At 38.8% G+C, this 19,007-nt stretch overlaps 1 protein-coding gene and 1 long non-coding RNA gene across 4 annotated transcripts in view; both read right to left on the bottom strand.

Annotated features, from left to right (window-relative positions):
- Positions 1-2,617: 2,617 nt before the first annotated feature.
- LOC125799368 (uncharacterized) lies at positions 2,618-10,498 on the bottom strand. The gene is made up of 3 exons (XR_007438281.1): positions 10,240-10,498; positions 2,783-2,896; positions 2,618-2,694 (listed from the first exon to the last, which is right to left on the bottom strand). It is a non-coding gene; the product is annotated as an uncharacterized LOC125799368 (long non-coding RNA).
- A 5,498-nt stretch (positions 10,499-15,996) lies between these two features.
- maptb (microtubule-associated protein tau b) overlaps positions 15,997-19,007 on the bottom strand; it is a 68,375-nt gene continuing 65,364 nt past the window's right edge. For all 3 annotated transcript variants that reach the window (XM_022666738.2, XM_022666739.2, XM_049475888.1), the window contains one exon: positions 15,997-18,927. In XM_022666738.2, coding sequence (XP_022522459.1) covers positions 18,712-18,927 — 216 coding nt within the window. In that variant the 3' untranslated portion in view covers positions 15,997-18,711. The remainder of the gene's footprint in view (positions 18,928-19,007) is intronic.

Genomic DNA, 19,007 nt, shown 5'->3' with positions numbered 1-19,007 from the left:
ATATATATATATATATGATCGTTTGTGAGGATCCGCAGGTAAAAAAAAAATAATAATAAAAAAAAAAAATATATATATATATATATATATATATATATATATGCCAGTATATATATGCTAGTAACTGCAGAACGGCTTTTATCTTAAAAGCCCCCTGATGGTGCCTGTTCGTTTAAAAAACAAAACAAAAACAAAAAAAACAATAAATTGAATTAAATATTCATGTTGATGAGATGAATGTATGAATTGGGCATGTGACTGATTAAAATGACCACAAAGGACAACTATTAATTATATTTTAAATCTGCAGTAACACAAGATGAAAAATAATAATATAAAGCATTTGTTTTTCAAGTCTTAGAAAAGTGTAGGTGAAGCTGAAAATATTTAGTCTGATTAATATATTTATACATTGTAATTGGAAACCATCAGTTCTATTTTAATAACTGGCAGCCTATGTCTTCTCTCTTCAATGTCACGGAGCACTTTCACAAACCACATGCCACCGCAGTAACTGGCACGGAACTCTAGGGCAAGCTTGAGACGCCGCATAGCCTGCATCCCGAGGTAGCAGCCGGTTGCCATATTGGAGGAGTCAACCATATGTCTATGGGGTACACGTAACTATAGATTTATTGTAAAAGGTATGACTAAGTGTAGTATTGTAGAAAGTAAGATAGGTTAGCAGAATAATATTAATTAGTATAACTTTATTTATAGACTAAAACATAGAGTAATGAATTGTGTAGTAAAAGTAAATTAGAGTTGTAATAATAATAAAAAAATAATAATACTATAGTACATACAGTTTTAATTGAATAAAACAGTACAGTACAGTAAATACAAGTAGTTAATACATAGTGAGCGGTGATTTCTAGTTTAACTAGCACAATAATTGAACAGTATAGCGTATGAAGATATATTTAAACTTCTCATAGAGCAAATGCTCAAGTACAGCTACAATTATAGTACTACTGTATTAGTGTGAATTAATGTCCTATGAACTTCACATACTGTCATGCGATTAAAACGGCTGATTAAACTTGTAATAATATCAGTCGCAGCAGCTTTCCTTGAATTGAAGTCAGTAACAGCCTGGCTCAGCTATGTTAAAAGACATTTCCCCCTTCGCACCAAGGTTTTTAACAGGTTTCCATTTTAGTTTAAAACCAGTAAGGAGAGGTCTGCAAATCCTTAAAAGTTCACCCCCGGTATAGGCTTGGCTGTCTGTGTAAATACGCTGTCAGGTCCCACCATGTCTAATTGCGATGTAAAACTGCAGTAACTGGCCCTGCACCAGGGGTGTATAGCAGGTATATAGCAGGGTTTCTCAACCGGGGGCCGCGAAGCACCCTTTAGGGGTCCGCAGTCTCATCCTCAGAGGAAGACAGTAGTCTGTAGTGAGAACTTTAAATCAGGGGTCTCAAACTTGCGGCCCCCGAACAATATTTTGTGGCCGTGACTTGAAATCAAATTTTAGTGTTAGTGCGGCGCGCCCGCATCCTCTCACCGTCCACCAGCACAGTGCATCCTATTCATTTCAATAGAAAGAGCTGCTGCACGAGCACAGCCCCGCCCTCCGACAAAAAATTCCGCTGTGTGTAGAAACAAAACAACTAACTTAACTTTAACTTTTATAATATTAAAAAATCATATACACCTGCAACAATTACAAAATATAGTTTAAACCCTGCTAAAACTGTTTTATACATGTTAACTAGCTTACTCACCCAAGATGAAGAAAACATACTTTTTATTTAAGTCGTGTCCTCATTTTGTAGTTGGCGCCATGTTGTTTATGCCCATATTTGGGGTTCCTTTGGGGTTCCGTGTCTAAGCGGTTCAAGTCAATATGGAGTTTGAATGGGCTTTTCAAAAACTGGCCTCTGTCACATTCTGTGGTAAATAAATATGTTCAGAACCCTGTACGTTTTATTCTGTGTACATTTACCTCCTAAATGTACAGTCTCATCCAGTCTCATCCTCAGAGGAAGACAGTAGTCTGTAGTGAGAACTTTAAATCAGGGGTCTCAAACTTGCGGCCCCCGAACAATATTTTGTGGCCGTGACTTGAAATCAAATTTTAGTGTTAGTGCGCCGCGCCCGCATCCTCTCACCGTCCACCAGCACAGTGCATCCTATTCATTTCAATAGAAAGAGCTGCTGCACGAGCACAGCCCCGCCCTCCGACAAAAAATTCCGCTGTGTGTGAGCGAGACACACATGAGCCTCTCACACACAGAACAAGCTGCCTTTCAACCGCAGAGAAGAAGCTGAAAACGGATTTATACAACTATAGATCACAGTGAGGTTGATTAAAAATCTTAAACTTATGAGTGACTACACCTGTTCTGTCAAGTTGTGCTACCCTGTCAAACTGTGCTACTCTTATTTGTATATTTAACTTATACTTATGGTAGCAGGAGCTTATTACACTATATATATAAATATCCCGTGACACAGCATGCCACTGTCATGTGAAACGTCACAGTACAGTATACTGAAAGTATGACAGGGACCAGGCCCGTAGCCAGCATTGTGGACTTCATTTGGCTCTCTACTCCAATGCCCCCTAAATACACGAGCACACTTCAAACCTTTTAATTTAGACATTTTTTATTCATTATAAGTTTGTTGTGAATCTGTTGTTGCCTTATTGCTTGTTGTCCTTATTTCTTCGTCTGTTGCTCCCCACTGTTAACATACATTTTATATAAATGTAAGTGTTACTCAAACTTCCTACATCTGTGATGTGACTTCATTGTCTGTCTCTGTTGCTCACCTCAGTTGTCTGTTGCTTTGTTCCATTGTCTCTGTTGCTGCCCTCCATTGTCTGTCTCTGATGTTGCTGCCCTCCATTGTCTGTCTCTGATGTTGCTGTCCTTTATTGTCTCTACTATTGACATAAATAGATAAGAATTACTTCATTAGGAACACTATCGGTATTGTCATTAAAACTTAAACATGAATTAATAATGATATAAATTGAAGTGTTCTGTCTATTCAAATCTTCCTACAACTGTGCTGGGACTTCGTTGACCCCCCCCCCCTCCCTTCAGCTCGCTAAACTCGGCGCCTGATTGGCTGACAGAGCTCATTTGCGTACCGTTTGGTCTGTGAGGGTCTGCTGATTCATTAGATATGCGTGGATTCGTGGAGCGACCAATAATCCGCTTTTAATAACGCGTTAAAGTTGATATTATTTTTTTCTGCCTCAAATTATTTCAAGCACTGTTTGGATATATGTGAGAATTACTGGTGACTGGAATGATGGATTTTCTTAAGTTTGGAGGCGTTTTAAAGGTAAGAGTGTGGGGCAAGCGCTGGAGGGGGTTGGGTGTGTGTCTCGAGAGTCCTGAGGTAAACACAAAGCGAAACACAAGCAGATTTAAACTCTAAACACAGTTCCGTAATCCGGAGAGGCAGACGGTTCGAATGGTGTATAACATGTCCGCATTCGACCAAATATGGACGTACGGAAAATGCAAATATGAAAATAATATTTCATAACTTTCATAAACTAGGCATATTTCGCCCTAAATGTTTATTTTCTGAAAGGAGATACGGCTAAATAGGTTAGATAACTGAAAAGCTTTAAAATTGCATATTGGGTGTCTATATTGAACCTATAAGTATTCATAAACACAGCCAGATATTAAATATGATATTTTTTCTGGCCCAGGTTAACCCCCTTTTTACACCTCTATACTGTATTTTATATATGGCCTTAGGAGCAACAGGCATGTTGAGAGTAAAATACACCCTAGCTTGATCGTCAGCATTGCAAAGTGAGTGACTGAATGTTATTGTCACTTAACCTACATTTCTTAAAAATCAACTAAAATCCAGACTTTGGAGTTATCGCAATAATAACAGTAATAATCCGGTGTTACATGTACAATATACTATTGGGCTAAGCCGAGCCCGGCACTTTTAACGCAGGGGAGTTGTAAAGAAATAGAAGCCCTGCACTCAGTAACTTACCGATTTTGGGCCTTTTTTTTGAACAAGTCACCAATATTTTGGGACAATGTTACTGCCGTTTTCGCTCCTTGTCTTCTTTTTTACCCATTTTGTCAAGTAACTTTCCCCTGATTCCTATTCTTTCCACAAGCTAAGAACAGAAACGGGGGAAATGCCGCCACCTACTGGATTTGTGTAAAACAGTCTGAACAAAATGTGTAAAGAGAAACAATTTTGGGTTGGGGTGGCTGAGGGGGGGTTGGGGGGATGGGGGGATCGAACGAACCCTTCGATCCCCCCTGGCTACGGGCCGGAGGGAACAACCCTCGCTATGTGTGTGTGCAGTGGTGTGTGTGTGTGAGTGCAGGCAGTGAGACAGGGGGAGGGGTACCACACGCTGCAGCAGCCCAAGACAGGAGCTAAACACAGAGATCTCCATACAGAAACAAAACAACTAACTTAACTTTAAATTTTATAATATTAAAAAATCATATACACCTGCAACAATTACAAAATATAGTTTAAACCCTGCTAAAACTGTTTTATACATGTTAACTAGCTTACTCACCCAAGATGAAGAAAACATACTTTTTATTTAAGTCGTGTCCTCATTTTGTAGTTGGCGCCATGTTGTTTATGCCCATATTTGGGGTTCCTTTGGGGTTCCGTGTCTAAGCGGTTCAAGTCAATATGGAGTTTGAATGGGCTTTTCAAAAACTGGCCTCTGTCACATTCTGTGGTAAATAAATATGTTCAGAACCCTGTACGTTTTATTCTGTGTACATTTACTTCCTAAATATCACTGGATCCTCTGAATGTCGAGATCATTTAAGGGGAGTAATCAGAAAAATGCTAACTTTAAGCTAAACTTATGCTGTAACTGACGTCACAGCACCTCGGCTGGAAATGACCCCGGACTGGATTCTGCACAACACCTGTGAACTCCGGTCAGATCACGTTTTGGATTATTATGCTTCTTCACAGAAGATCATTAAAGCATTTAAACAGGTGAAAACTCTTTCAGTAATGTTGAGCAGTGTGATGTTGAGCAGTGCAGTCTGTGTTAGAGCTTTAAAAGGCAGATAATAAGAGAAAGTGTCTCTCAGTTCAGCAGCGCTTCCCTGCAGGTTTAGCATTTAATTACGGTCATTAGTTTATACAAATTACCTGTCAACTAACATCTAACTAATCAACTAACTACCTGCTACCTGCCCTCACTGAGGTGACAACGAACCAGAAACACCCATTTATTTCACTGCATAATAAAGACGGTAAATGTTAAACGTGTTAAAGCTGGTTCTGGAGTATCACTGACCTGTTTTAGTGATTTTATGCTGTATCACCCTCAGCTCTCCTCAGTAAGGGCAGTTAGTTCATTAGTTGGTTCAGCTGTGTTTAATACGCTGTATAGTTATGGCCGGAGTTCGCTGATGTTGCGCCAAAAAGAGTCTCCTGCTCCCGGCGCCGGGAGTTCAGTTCACTCCGCTGTAGCATTATCTTAAAGTTAGCATTTTTCTCATTACGACTCTTAAACGATTTCATAATTCAGAGGATCCAGTGATGTTCAGGAGTAAAATGTACACAGAATAAAACGTACAGGAGTCTGAAAAGATTTATTTACCACAGAATGTGACAGAGGCGGGTTTTTAAAAACCCCATTCATTTTTCTCATAGAGAAAAAACGCTTAGACACGGAAGCCGTACGAGGACTACAGAATGACGCACGACTTCAGTGGTCAATAACATGGCAATCATGGCTCTCACAATCATGGCTGCTCCACTTCGTACGCAGGTTTTATAGTGGATGTTCAAATGTAAAGTGTGTTTAGATTTCCTGTGTATATTAATACATTTCTCTTGTTCTTGTGTTATATGCAATAAAACTCAATTTCCCAGAATCCTTTACAGTTTTTGCATCATTTACCTGTTAGTTTCCCACTCAGCGCGACCAATGGGATGAGTGTGAGGCATGATTGCCTTGTTATTAGCCAATCAATGTAGAGAAGGGGTGGGACTAAGACTCAACCATGTCCTGTGTGTGTGTGTGTGTGTGTGTGTGAGAAAGAGAGAGAAGTACACATGTTCCTACAGAGCTTTTTCATTAGCATTTCCTTGCTCTAAAGCTAAGTTTGGGGAGTTAGTATACTTAATATGTTGTTTTGCGAATGGAGTGCGTTTTTTTTTTTTTTTAGCTTCCCAGCTTGGAAGCAACACAGAAGTCAACAACATTAAAAATTACCTAATGTAAAAGACAATAATAAAACACAAAAATAATAGCCTTTATGTTTTACACTAATCACCAGAAACATTTAATAGTAGTGCTTTGTCTAGGTTAGCTAGTTATAACATATAAATTAAAACTAGGTTAGCTAGTTATAACATATAAATTAAAACTAGGTTAGCTAGTTATAACATATAAATTAAAACTAGGTTAGCTAGTTATAACTTATAATTTAAAACTAGGTTAGCTAGTTATAACTTATAATTTAAAACTAGGTTAGCTAGTTATAACTTATAAATGAAAGGTAGGGTACCTAGTTAGAACTTATATATTATAGCTTGGTTAGCTATAACAAACTAAAGGTAGGTTAGCTCGATATAACATAAATTGAAGCTAGGTTATCTAGTTATAACTTCTAAATTAAAACCAGGTTAGCTAGTTATAACGTTAAAATTAAAGCTAGGTTAATTAGAGGATCACATGACCGGCTCTTTTTGGATTTATTTTCTTTAATATTCACTTTGGCTACACTTTCGGACGATTTGTCTGATTTTCCTTCATGGCTACCATGAAAGCAACTTAACTTGACTCCAACATATACTTCAACAACGAAGAAATCGAATTCAAGCGACTCCACAGAGCAAGCTAAAGTGGCGGACGCTATAGCCAGGCTGGAGAGCGTTCTGACACGAGATCTAGCAGCTTTGAGGGCAGACTTCTCCTCGCAGATGAGCATGGTTCAATCACTGTGCTCGAAATTCGACCAGCTAACAGGTGAACAGAGGGCACAGAAGAAAACTCTTAACGACCATGCTCGCCGACTGGAAATTATCAAGCAACGCGTAGTGGACTTGCACTGTTGCAGCAGGCGCAACAACCTCCGGCTGGTGGGGCTGCCTGAGGGAGTCAAAAAGGACGACCCGGTAGGCTTCATCAGGCAGTCGCTGCAGCAGTGGTTCCCATGGCTAACAGGCAAGGAGGTAGAGGTTAGATCGGGCCCAAAAAATCCGACCCGACCCAGCCCGAGCCCGTGCACAATCTGCCCGAGCCCGACCCAACCCGCCCCATAAACTGGCTGTTTTCGGGCTGTTTGAATGAGCGAAATATGATCAGAATTATGTTAATTAACACTGTAACATAAAAGCATAGAACTATTATTTAATTTAATGATTTTTAAGAACAGCTACACACAGTGCTGCAAGTCAAACGTGGAGGAGTTCATGTGCGAGAGAGAGAGAGAGACAGAGAGAGAGAGAGAGAGAGAGAGAGAGATGAGCTACTCACAGGTAAAGGTTCTCACATACCGAATCTCCTGTTTCTCTTTTATCTCCTCGTGCTCATATTCTAGTCCCATACATAATTCTGCAGCTCCCTCAGTGTTTTCTGTTGTATTTTGCTACTAGCCTGAGCGCTTACAACTAACACCGCGGACCGCAAGGTGCCGCCGCGCTGCAGCTGTAGTGCTGTATCCGACTCCCTGCTGAATCCGACTCCCGCTTCGCGGGCAGAATCGGCACAACACCCCTGCTTTATTGGTTTATTGGTTACTTAGCAACATTGTGATCATCACACCAGAGCTTTATTTAAAAATAAAAATATAATTAAAAAACAGATGCCTACATCTTAGACTATTTTCTGGAGCCCGACCCGACCAGGTGTTACGGTGAATTCAGTTCCCCCTGTTCCCCCTTTACTGCGCATGTAGAAATCATGACGCAGCTCTGCGCTGCTCAGATAGGCTCCATTTGTTCGCGTTTGTGCTCGTTTTTTCTGTTTCTTCAAGTCGGCGACTTTTTACTTCTGTTGTAAAATAGTGTCCACGTAATTATAAAAATACTTTAAAGTATTAAAAAAATTGTCAGAATAGGTTTAAAGGCTCATTTAAAACATACAATGACTAGTTCAGCTGATCTAGTGGATTTAGCCGTACAGTTTATTTAAAGCTAAAATTGGGATTTTCTAGTATCACCACACTCACTTAATTGGGTAAATACATGTGTAATGTTTTAAATATTGATTGCTGATATAAATAAACTACATTACATGGCACAACAGATAGTCTGTGACATTATTTTTTATGAACTTTGCTACTAAAATTACACCTTGAAAAATGTCCCCCCAACTCCCTTTATAAGGGTTCTAGTGCATGTACTTCTCACTTGTGCAGCACTAATGTGGCTTATTTTATAGTTATACATACAGTTGTTTACAGCAGAATACTCATAGAACAGAGTTAAACTGTAGTGGGTTTAAAGTACAGTAATGATGCTGATAAACTATATCAAGACTACCAATTTACTCTGTAACTTTAACTCTAACTGCACCACTTTTATACTGAAAAAGTGGTTCCTTCTCTGTTTATTACAGCTGGAGAGGATTATGGGTACAGTAATCATGCTCATAAACTGTGTGTCTAATACTATTTTACCCAGTAACTTTTAATCTCTTATTATACCTATTTATTTCAGAGAACACAGGGGAACATTTTTAACCAGAACCTAAGAAAAGTGGTTCCCCCTCTGTTTATTACAGCTGGAGAGGATTTAATGTACAGATATCATGCTGATAAACTATATCAAGACTACCATTTCACTCAGTAACTTTAACACTATCTGCACCACTTTTACTTGAAAACACAGGGGGAACAAATTTAACCAGAGTCTGAGAAAACTGGTTCCCCTAAAGTTTAATAATGCTGGAGAGTATTTAAAGTACAGTAATGATGCTGATAAAATATATCTCTGTTTCAAAACTATCTGCACCACTTTTACACTGAACACAGGGGAACATATTTAACAAGGGGGGACATATTTAACCAGTTACCATTTTACTCAGTATACATATACTATCATATATACTATAATATAAAATAAAACAAAAAGGATATTCTAAGCTTTTGTGTTTTGCAAATTGACTGTTTTTACAGTTATGTGCTGTTGGCATTAAAGCTATTTATTTATTAACTCCCCAATTAACACAGTGTATATAACAAGGAAAATATTGTATTACAAATCTGAAAATAATGTCTTCACTCCAAATATTGCTTGTAAAAATATTTTTCTTCCACAGACTTCAGTTAAAAATGTGTTTTCAGTATAAAAGTGGTGCATATAGTGTTAAAGTTACTGAGTGAAATGTTAGTCTTGATATAGTTTATCAGCATCATTACTGTAATTTGAATACTTTCCAGCTTTACTAAACTATAGGGCAACCCCTTTCCCAGGCTCTGGTTAAATATGTTCCCCCCTGTGTTTTCAGTCTAGATAATGTTAAAGTGTTAAAGTGAACTGTAAAAAACAGAGGGGGAACCATTTTTTCTCCTGTGTTCTCAGAATTAAAGGGGTATAGAGAGAGTAAAGTTACTGGGTGAAATAGTAAGAGAATCATAGTTTAACAGCCTGATAACTGTACTCATAACAGGGCCGCTGCTAAGGTTTTGGAGGCCCTAAGCATAACTGGTCAGGGAGCCCCCCCCCCCCCAAAAAAAAAAAACACACACACACACACACACAAACACAAAAGGTTTACGCAAAATTTTACTATTTATTAAAATTACACATGTAACTGTGAATATTTACAACGTTATAAGGAAGGCCAATAACAGTGAAGAACAGCACAAGAGTACTATTTATAATGTATAAATAATAAATGAAACGATGCATGTCTATTTTAAGCAGTGGACACGTCATTTACACAAGCCAGCCTTAAAGGTTATGAAATTATCGTTTATATTCGTGGTGTATTTATATCAGCCTGTCAAAATCTATAGAGCTGTCTGATCCTGCTGTCATACAGACCATTTGGACAGTGCACTGACGGCATTAGTCAATAGGTAGGCTACTCTGTTCATTAATTTTTTATTAAAGTCACTAAAAATCTTCAAACTACACTACTACTATTTGCAAACGTGCCACGTGCCTTGCAATACCCAGATTAGTTTCTAGTTAAGCGTTTAAAGCTACCAAATCAGCAAAGCCAACGTAACTAGCTCAGGCAACACCACTGAACATGAAGTAATCAAAACTATTTAAACCTTTATCATCGAAGTTACTCACCAGAAAGGGATGCATGGGCCTCATCTTTCTGCTTCTTTTTCTTCTTCTCAGCTCCAGACTCAAACCGTCGCTTCATAGTTGAATTACCATTTAGTAGCAACTTTGCGCGGTGAACTTGTCTCCTGCCAAACTCAAGTAGCGTTGCTACTTTAGTTAGGACTAAGGTTGCCAGATAAGTTACGATTTTTCATCCTATTTGTTTATTTTATTTTAAGTTTTTAACTTACTTAAATATTGCACTGGACAAGTTTTTGTATAGAATGGCCACATACACTTTAAAAATGGTTAAACATGCGCAAGATTTAGCGCCTCCATGCATTTTTTGATTATTTATTTGACTGGAAAATGTCACATCTGGCAACAACCAACAGAGCAAACCGAGCCGTGCCATTTCAGGCAATAGGGGTGGGGGCATTATATTATGCACAAAAATAATAACGTGCCGCTTTTAAGTAGTGGAGTAGGTGCCCCATGCAATGTTTAAAGACAAAAAAGATGAGCGTATCATAAATAATTCACATTGGGTTTTAAATTTAATAATGTCATAATTTCAACACATTTCATTCTCAGTCAATTTGGCTCCCTGCAACTGCAAAATGGTTGAGGCCTAACGCTGGCTGCGTTGTCTGCGTATGCAGAGCGGCGGCCCTGACTCATAATCCTCTCCAGCTGTAATAAACAGAGGGGGAACCACTTTTCTTAGGTATTGGTTAAAAATGTCCCCCCCTGTGTTCTCAGAATTAAATATGTATAATAAGAGATTAAATGTTACTGGGTAAAATAGTAATAGACACACAGGTTATCAGCATGATTACTGTATTTTTAATCATTTCCAGCTGTAATAAACAGAGGGGGAACCACTTTTCTTAGGTTCTGGTTAAAAGTGTTCCCCCTGTGTTCTCAGAGTTAAATAGGGATAGAGAGAGATTAAATGTTACTGGGTGAAATAGTAAAAGAAACATAGTTTAACAGCCTGATTACTGTATTTTTAAACTTCTACAGCTGTAATAAACAGAGGGGTGAAATGGTAGTCTTGATATACTTTATCAGCATTATTACTGTACTTTAAACCCACTCCAGCTTTATTAAACTTTTGGGGAACCACTTTTCCTAGACTCTGGTTAAATATGTTCCCCCTGTGTTTTCAATGTAAAAGTGGTGTCATTGTATGTTTTAAATGAGCCTTTAAACCTATTCTAACTACTTTTTTAAAACTTTAAAGTACGGAATTACGTGTACACTATTTACAACAGAAGTAAAAAGTCGCCGACCGGAAGAAACAGAAAAAACGAACGCAAACTCGATCAAATGGAGCCTATCTGAGCGGCGCTGCGCTGCGTCATGATTTCTACATGCGCAGTGAAGGGGGAACAGGGGGAACTGAATTCACCACCGGCTCATGTCAATCTCGAGTTTGGGCCGGTTGGACGGAAAAAATAATTTTGACACTTTTCTGTCCATTATCTAATCTTATTCTTGCATTCATTTACATTCAACTATGTTTGCATTCTCTTATTCATCTGACAGCACAGCCCCTACTTCGCAGTAGATTAGATGGGTTTAACCATCTGAGGGAATTCTCCCCTACTGCTTGAGTTGCTTGCGCCCGCGAGTGGTCTTTTCTAGAGCACTAAGCGTCACTCGGCTGTGATGGAGGGTAAAAAGAGGCCAGGTGGAACCGAAAAGGCCAGATTTAAAAAAAAAAAAAAGAAGAAGATGGAAGAAGAAGCTGCCAAACGTTTAAAATTAACAAGCTTGTTTTCCGGAGGACAGACTTTAGCTGCAGCCGGTAAACAGAGATATGGAAATAATCTTGAATTGTCAGCTATTGCGACGTTTGCAATGTCGACTTAGCATAGTTTATTTTGTAGAGCCCAATACACATCATTAACCTCTTAACACGCCCTGGCCCGCCGTTATTCATTTTTGTAATAATTCAGTCAGTTTATTTAGTCAGTATTTAGTATTGCACTTGCCGTGGTATAGCTGTATTAAACTGCATGTCCAGTCCGCGGATTTTCATTATATAAGTACAGTTAATATATGTTGTATAAAGAGATCACAAAAGGTGAAGGTTCCCTGGTGGTCCTACAAACTGCCTATGAGGACGTTTTTAACACAGTACATAATAATAATAACAATAATAATAATAATAATAATAATAATAAAATATATTAAACATAAATATCCTAACAATAAAAAATATTATGATAAAAAGTGGTATTTTAATAGCATATATTATTAACATTATTATTATTACTGTTGTTGTTGTTGTTATTGTTGTACCAGAAACAGCAACAAAAAGGAACTAAGGAAAAAGGAAAAGCAATAAAAAAGGACTTCCCATAAGCGTCCCCTCGGAGTCCTCAGGTGGTGCTAGAAACGTCCTAAGAACGTTATACACGACGTTTAGAGGACTTTCCATCAACATCCCCTGAACATCCCGTGAAGGTTCCCTGGTGGTCCTACAAACGTCCTATTAGGACAGGGGTGTCAAACTCATTTTGGCCGAGGGCCACATTGGCATATTGGCTGTCCTCCGAGGGCCAGATGTAACTTATAAATGTAATAAAATGTAACCAAATGTAATATATGTAAATGAATGTAATTACTCCTTAATGTTAAATAACTCTCAATATATTATTTATTCAATCAAATATTACAGTTGCATGGAAAAAATGTTTGCTTGTTGCTCTATTAACATAAATCCTTTTAATTTGTTATGTCATGAAATCCAAAAACTCCATCAATCAAGAACCAAACTATTCAAGTGAATAGAAATGACATGACATCAAGTTATATTAACTTTGAAATTATTAACTGAAATAAGGCTTAATAAATATAAAATCAAATTGTGAGCTGTTAAGAACATAGCATTTCCTCAGATTTAGCAGTTCCTCATCCAACCACTAGTCGGAGCTGCAGCAGCAGCACCACAAGTCCGCAGTCTTTACTGAGTCAGAGCTACAGCCCAGCCACGGGCTACAGGGCTCAGCTCAGCCAGTCTGGAGCGTTTTTAAAAATTTTAAGTTCTTCTGTGTATGAAATAAAGATTTTTGTAACCGAATAATACAGCTCTCTACAGTTCATCTTTCAGCCCAATCACCTAACAGCAGCCGTTTAGAGCATGAGTCACTGCTGGGATTACATTATAAACAGGTCAGTTAGCGCGCTGCTAACCTCAGGATGTTTATAACTACGGAGTTTAGTGGACACACCACGGCTGCAAGGTTAGACTGTTGAAGGCTACTGAAGACTATTAAAGGCTATTGGAGGTTATTGAAAGGGTAATTGAGGGCAGAAATCAGTACAGGCTGGTTAGATAAGTGATTCACGTCCTCGTACTTTGCTGCGGTGAAACTGCGACTAGCGCTGTCCCAGTGATGTTTATTAACGTCATTAAAACAGATTTTGTCAGCTATTGTCTTATAAATATTTACACAGAACTTATATCTCTCCTAAAAAGCGTTTATTTTGGTCAGTAACACTCTTCGTAACACAAAAGGCATACCGGTCTTTCGCCTTGAAGCACAGCCGTCCGTCTGCATCAACTTCTCTTTTTCTGGACATTATGGGATAAACATTTATATGTCTCAATTCCACCCGCGAAGTTACACCTTCCCTCCGGCAGGGTTTCCACATCAATGACTACACTGCCGTGTAGTGGCAGTAAGCCGTAACTTTGCGGGTAATACAATCGACAAGCATTGTGGGAAATGTATTTTTTGGTCAAAGAACGCTTCTGACTTATTTATTATAGACACTAAGATTTTACAAGCTCTCGCGGGCCACATAAAAAGACGTGGCGGGCCACATTTGGCCCGCGGGCCTTGTGTTTGACACATGTGTATTAGGACGTCCGCTGCAACATTTTAGTGACCCTAAAAATGCCCATCCTGGGGACGTTCGCGGTGTTGTTTTTGTTAGTTGGGCTTGCACTTGCTCTTCACACGGTCCATTTGTTTTGGATGTGTGTCCTAAAACATGATGGGCGCTACCCAGCATGCAAGGCACCATTACTTCGTTGCCCACACTCCATAGACAGCTTCTTCCCCCAGGCCAGCAGGCTGTGGAACAGCTAGTAGAACAGTGTTCTGCCCAACCCACCCCACTGACACCCTACACTTTACTTTACACTGCATCTATCAGACTTTCCCATATTATACAGCATTCTGCCTCTTGTACTTTCCCACTCAACTCATTCCTTACCTGCACTTACTCATAGTTATTCTGTCACCTACTGGACTATTTCCTCTCTTCCACACACACACTCTAGATATATCTACATCTGTGCATTATTTGTCTATAGTGTAAGTTATTAAGTTTATTGTTATTGAGTGTATTGTGTACAGTGTTTATACTGTAAAGCTATCTGTATGTCTTATTTTATATTATATTTTATTTTATTTTATTACTCTTCTTGTAAATATTATTCTTTGCACATTGGTGGGAATCTCCAACCAAATTTTTCACTCACATGTACACCTGTACTCTGTGAAATGACAGTAAAAATCTTGAATCTTTAATCTATAAGCTCTGCTTTCTTTTACAGTCATTTCACTGATAAAGTTATTTACACAGTGTTGTACACTGTACATACAGCAGGTTTTTCTCCAAAGGGGTTATTTGTTGATCTACATGGTAAGAACTCATTAAATCCAGAGAAATAAACTCTGCTTTTTTCAGTGTAAGGTGGTTCTTATTAGCATGTTACATGAGTTTGTACCTCACACTTACATGGTTAATATCTAGAACTTGGATACCTGTTAACTTTATAGGAGTGGGTAAACACTTAGAAAATGGAATGGACAATTGGCATTTCTCACCCCATAATTTGTGTAATTTGCCACCAATAAGTGTTATTTGCCACCACTAAATGTACCCATTTTTCTGGACAAGATGAGAATTATGGAAGCAGCATCATAAAGTGATAAAAGCGTATTTAATATTATAATGCAAATATGACTCTAGTGATACAGTTATCGTAAGTGTTGTCCTGCCTACTTAACTGTTAAACCTAGCAGCATGCCTAGCAGGGTGAGCCATTCAACCATTACATACGGTGGCCGAGAAAGCCCAGCGCAGTGCAAATTGAAAAGCGCTGCAAAAGCACAAAACACATCCATCAAAATTACAACACAGGCGCAGCAAATGAGTCACAACACAATGGAATTTTCCCGGGGGACCTTAAAAGATGCTGTACCAGCTGTATACAAAGGACAATAAGTGGCAAACAAGCTTCTGAAAAGTAAGTTATGCTTATTACCTGTGATTACCACGGTTGTGTGCATATTATTAAAAGTTCTGCTTCACAAAACGCCTTGTTTGCCACTTATTGTCCTTTGTACACATAGTGAAGTCCGAGACGTTACTGAAGACGCAGCTTAGCTGGTACAGTATCTTTTAAGGTCCCCCGGGAAAATTCCGTTGTGTTGTGACTCACTTCCGTTGTGTTGTGGTTCTATTTGCAGCGCGTTTTTCTATTTGCAGCGCGTTTTTCTATTTGCTGCGCCTGTGTTGTAATTTTGATGGATGTGTTTTGTGCTTTTGCAGCGCTTTTCAATTTGCACTGCGTTGGGCTTTCTCGGCCACCGTAATTACACCTGTTTACAGCAACTAAATTCAGGATTTAATTTTTTTCCAAGTCATTTTTATTGGTCCATTCCTCATGAAATTCTGATCAAATTTCACCTACTGCCAGACTAACACAAAAAGTGTAAGAATGAACAATATCAGAGTGAAAACACAGACATCAGGTGCTGTTTAGTACAGACTTTATTTCCAGATCCACATTTACAGCAACGAGTATGAGTGTAAACCAACTGATAAAACGCACAACTACAAAGAGGACAATCACAACTGTCAAGCTAGAATGTACTGTAGAACTGCAGTGAGAGAACGGTAGTTATAGATCTACTGAAACAAAAAACTGGATGAGATGCCTCTTTTCTTAGGTGAGAGGTTGCAGGATGATTTTGCAATACTACCTTAAAAACAAACCAGCCACCACTTGTTCCACTGGACCTCTCAAGCCTTACCTCTATATTTCTTGTGGTTTCTCTGAGCAGGCTCTGCAGGACACAGCTGGCCAGGTTGAGGAACTGTGTTCTCCAGTGGCTGCTCAACTTGGGGACTCGCATTCCTGTGAACCGTCTTCCTGTTTAGAGCTTTATTGGTCAGAAGCCATGGCTCTACACTATTTAGTGCTATACTGGGAGCTCTGGGACTGGGTTTGCTCTCTGGGTCTGTGTGGAATCATGTGGATCTGGTGCAGGTATTTAACGAGATGTTCCCTCAAAATACCATTATCATCAGTCTGATCCTGGTGATGGTTAGAAAGGTCAATATGATGAAGATAAAGCAGTGGGGTCCAATCATTGATCAGGAGCCTTGCTTTAACTCAGAACACACTTGGTACACACACAGCTCAGGTGAAGCGGTGGATGGTTTGAGGAGAAGAGGCAGCTCCACGTGTGTTCTATGTTCATTCACAGCATTCTTTTTTTTACTTTATTTTAAATATCAAAAGGAAAAAGCTGAGGTGCAGTTGAAGATATAAAAAAGGAGTAATAAATATCAGGTAAGACTGACAGAATAACAGAAACAGAAAAAACTTTTTAAATGTTGATTACATCTCACAGCCACAAAATACGAGTAGTTAAGAAGTGCGCAGCTTGGACTTTTTATGTGGACCTTGTTTTTTTTTTTGTTTTACTCCTCTTTTTGTTTTTATATTGGGATCCTTTAATGCAGAGGACTCAAACTGTCTTTAGAGCTAAACAGAGCGTGGTTGGTTAAGGACAGTTGAGTATTTGGGGAGAAAAGGGCAGATGAAGTTGACATAATTATAATCTAGCGAAGCTGACTGTGTGCTGGGAAACGAGTGCAGAGGTTTTAAACAGTGGATTTCCAAAAGGCATCCTCAATAAAGACTTTTAATCAGAATTGGGATGTATAGTATGTGTTGTAGTGAGGGTGTTCCGGCTGCAGGCTCCTTTCCTAAAGCTATTTACATTTACTTATCTGAACTGTTCATCAACTGAGCAAAGGGAGGCACTTATCTTTTAACTAAAAAATAAACAGCATCACTCACACTATTTTTGAGTGTGTCTGAGAGTTTTCTCATCCACTAGCCTGGTCTAGATAGTGCCTACAAATGGACGTTCCATTCTGATAAATCCTTTCTCTCTTTTGTGAAGTCTGTAGATCTAGCTCTGATCATCTGCACTGGTTCATTCACACATTCTTTGGAACCAAGCATCTTCCGCAGAGTGTCGACAAGGCGGAACAGAAAGCAGACTGATCTGGAGGAGGAGCAGGAGGTGGAACAGCGATACTACTCAGATCTACTACTCTGACCCTGTAGCCTGTTTTAGAGTTTTCTAGTTCTAACGCTCCAAATCCTGTTATAAAAGCTGTAAAAACTCGAATGTGAACGTACTCCAGGACCAAAGTTATGAATTGCTGGTTTACCAATACTGATTGAGTATCTAGGAAAGTCTACTTTTCTTTAGTTATAGTCCAAAGTCCAAAGACAAAAAATTATCTTAATGTTTGTCTGTTTTAAACCCTGTAGTAAATAACTTACATTACTTGGAATAAACTCCTATTTTACATTACTTCCTTATTTCCACTTAAAGTAAAGAATATTTATTCTCCTGTAAAGCGTTGCATTTTTTATTGGACAAAAACAATATTATTCATCTCGCTGTCTGTTTACTACTGGAGCCGTTTCTCTTCTTTGTATTTAATCCTAATGAAATGTTCTGATGGTCATAGGGCAGAAACTGATCCCATCAAATTACAGCTTGTAAAGGAAGAACTTAGTCATATTAATGGAAGCCTGTATTGTTTTCATAAACAAATGACAAAACAAATCTAGGGATCTAGGATCAGTCTCTGATCAGTAAGCTTTGGGCATTTTCTATTGTCCTCACAGAACTCTGATTGGCTTTACTCTTCCTCAGACTCTCTTTACTGATTAGCATGTCATGAAACCTCAGTTCCCTTCTTGTTGAATTAAAAAAAAGAATAAAAAAAGAAACAAACAAGTAAAAAATAAAAGAAACATTCACAGTAAGGCAGCAAAGCAGACACATCAATGGAAAATAGGCATGAGTTATATTTCATACATAAAAAGTTCCTAATGTTATAGATAGGCTACTCAGGGCTGCAGATGATCATATGGACCAAAGACAGCACCAATTTCCGCTCAATTAATCAGAGCAAACCAAGCCAATAATGTCATTAATTACACAATCAGCTGTCCCAAGCTGTCAGAGACTAAATTCCTATCTTTGTTTAGTCACTGTAACTACCCCTTAGTAAGAAAATCCAGCAGGTGCCTCTTTTTGTTTTTTTTTAAAGAGAGAGGGAAATTAATTTTTCATTTTCTTTTTTGTTTTTCTTCTTTGCTTCTTATCAAGCCATGTTGCTCCCTCTGTTCCTGGAGAGGGTGTGGATGAGGGTGAATCACAGGCCTTGCTTGGCAAGAGAGGCGGACACCTCGTCAGCTAGTGTGGAGAGCTGCGGGGATTCTGTCATGTTGATGCTGCCGGAGGAAGACACTTTGCTGAGACGTTGGGGCGAGCCGTCCGCAGACATGCTGGGTGACTGGACCACGATCTCGGCACCGTGGTCAGTACGAGCCTTCGCTTGCTCGCGGAACACCAGTTTGTGGCTCTCAATCTAAATAAATAAATAAATAAACAAACAAACAAACATATTAAAACAGTTGAAAAATATATACAATGTTCTATATCAAATCT

This window comes from Astyanax mexicanus, chromosome 3, assembly GCF_023375975.1.
Source record: "Astyanax mexicanus isolate ESR-SI-001 chromosome 3, AstMex3_surface, whole genome shotgun sequence".
In the NCBI taxonomy this organism is placed as follows: domain Eukaryota; kingdom Metazoa; phylum Chordata; class Actinopteri; order Characiformes; family Acestrorhamphidae; genus Astyanax; species Astyanax mexicanus.
This window is presented reverse-complemented; position numbering and strand designations above follow the sequence as displayed.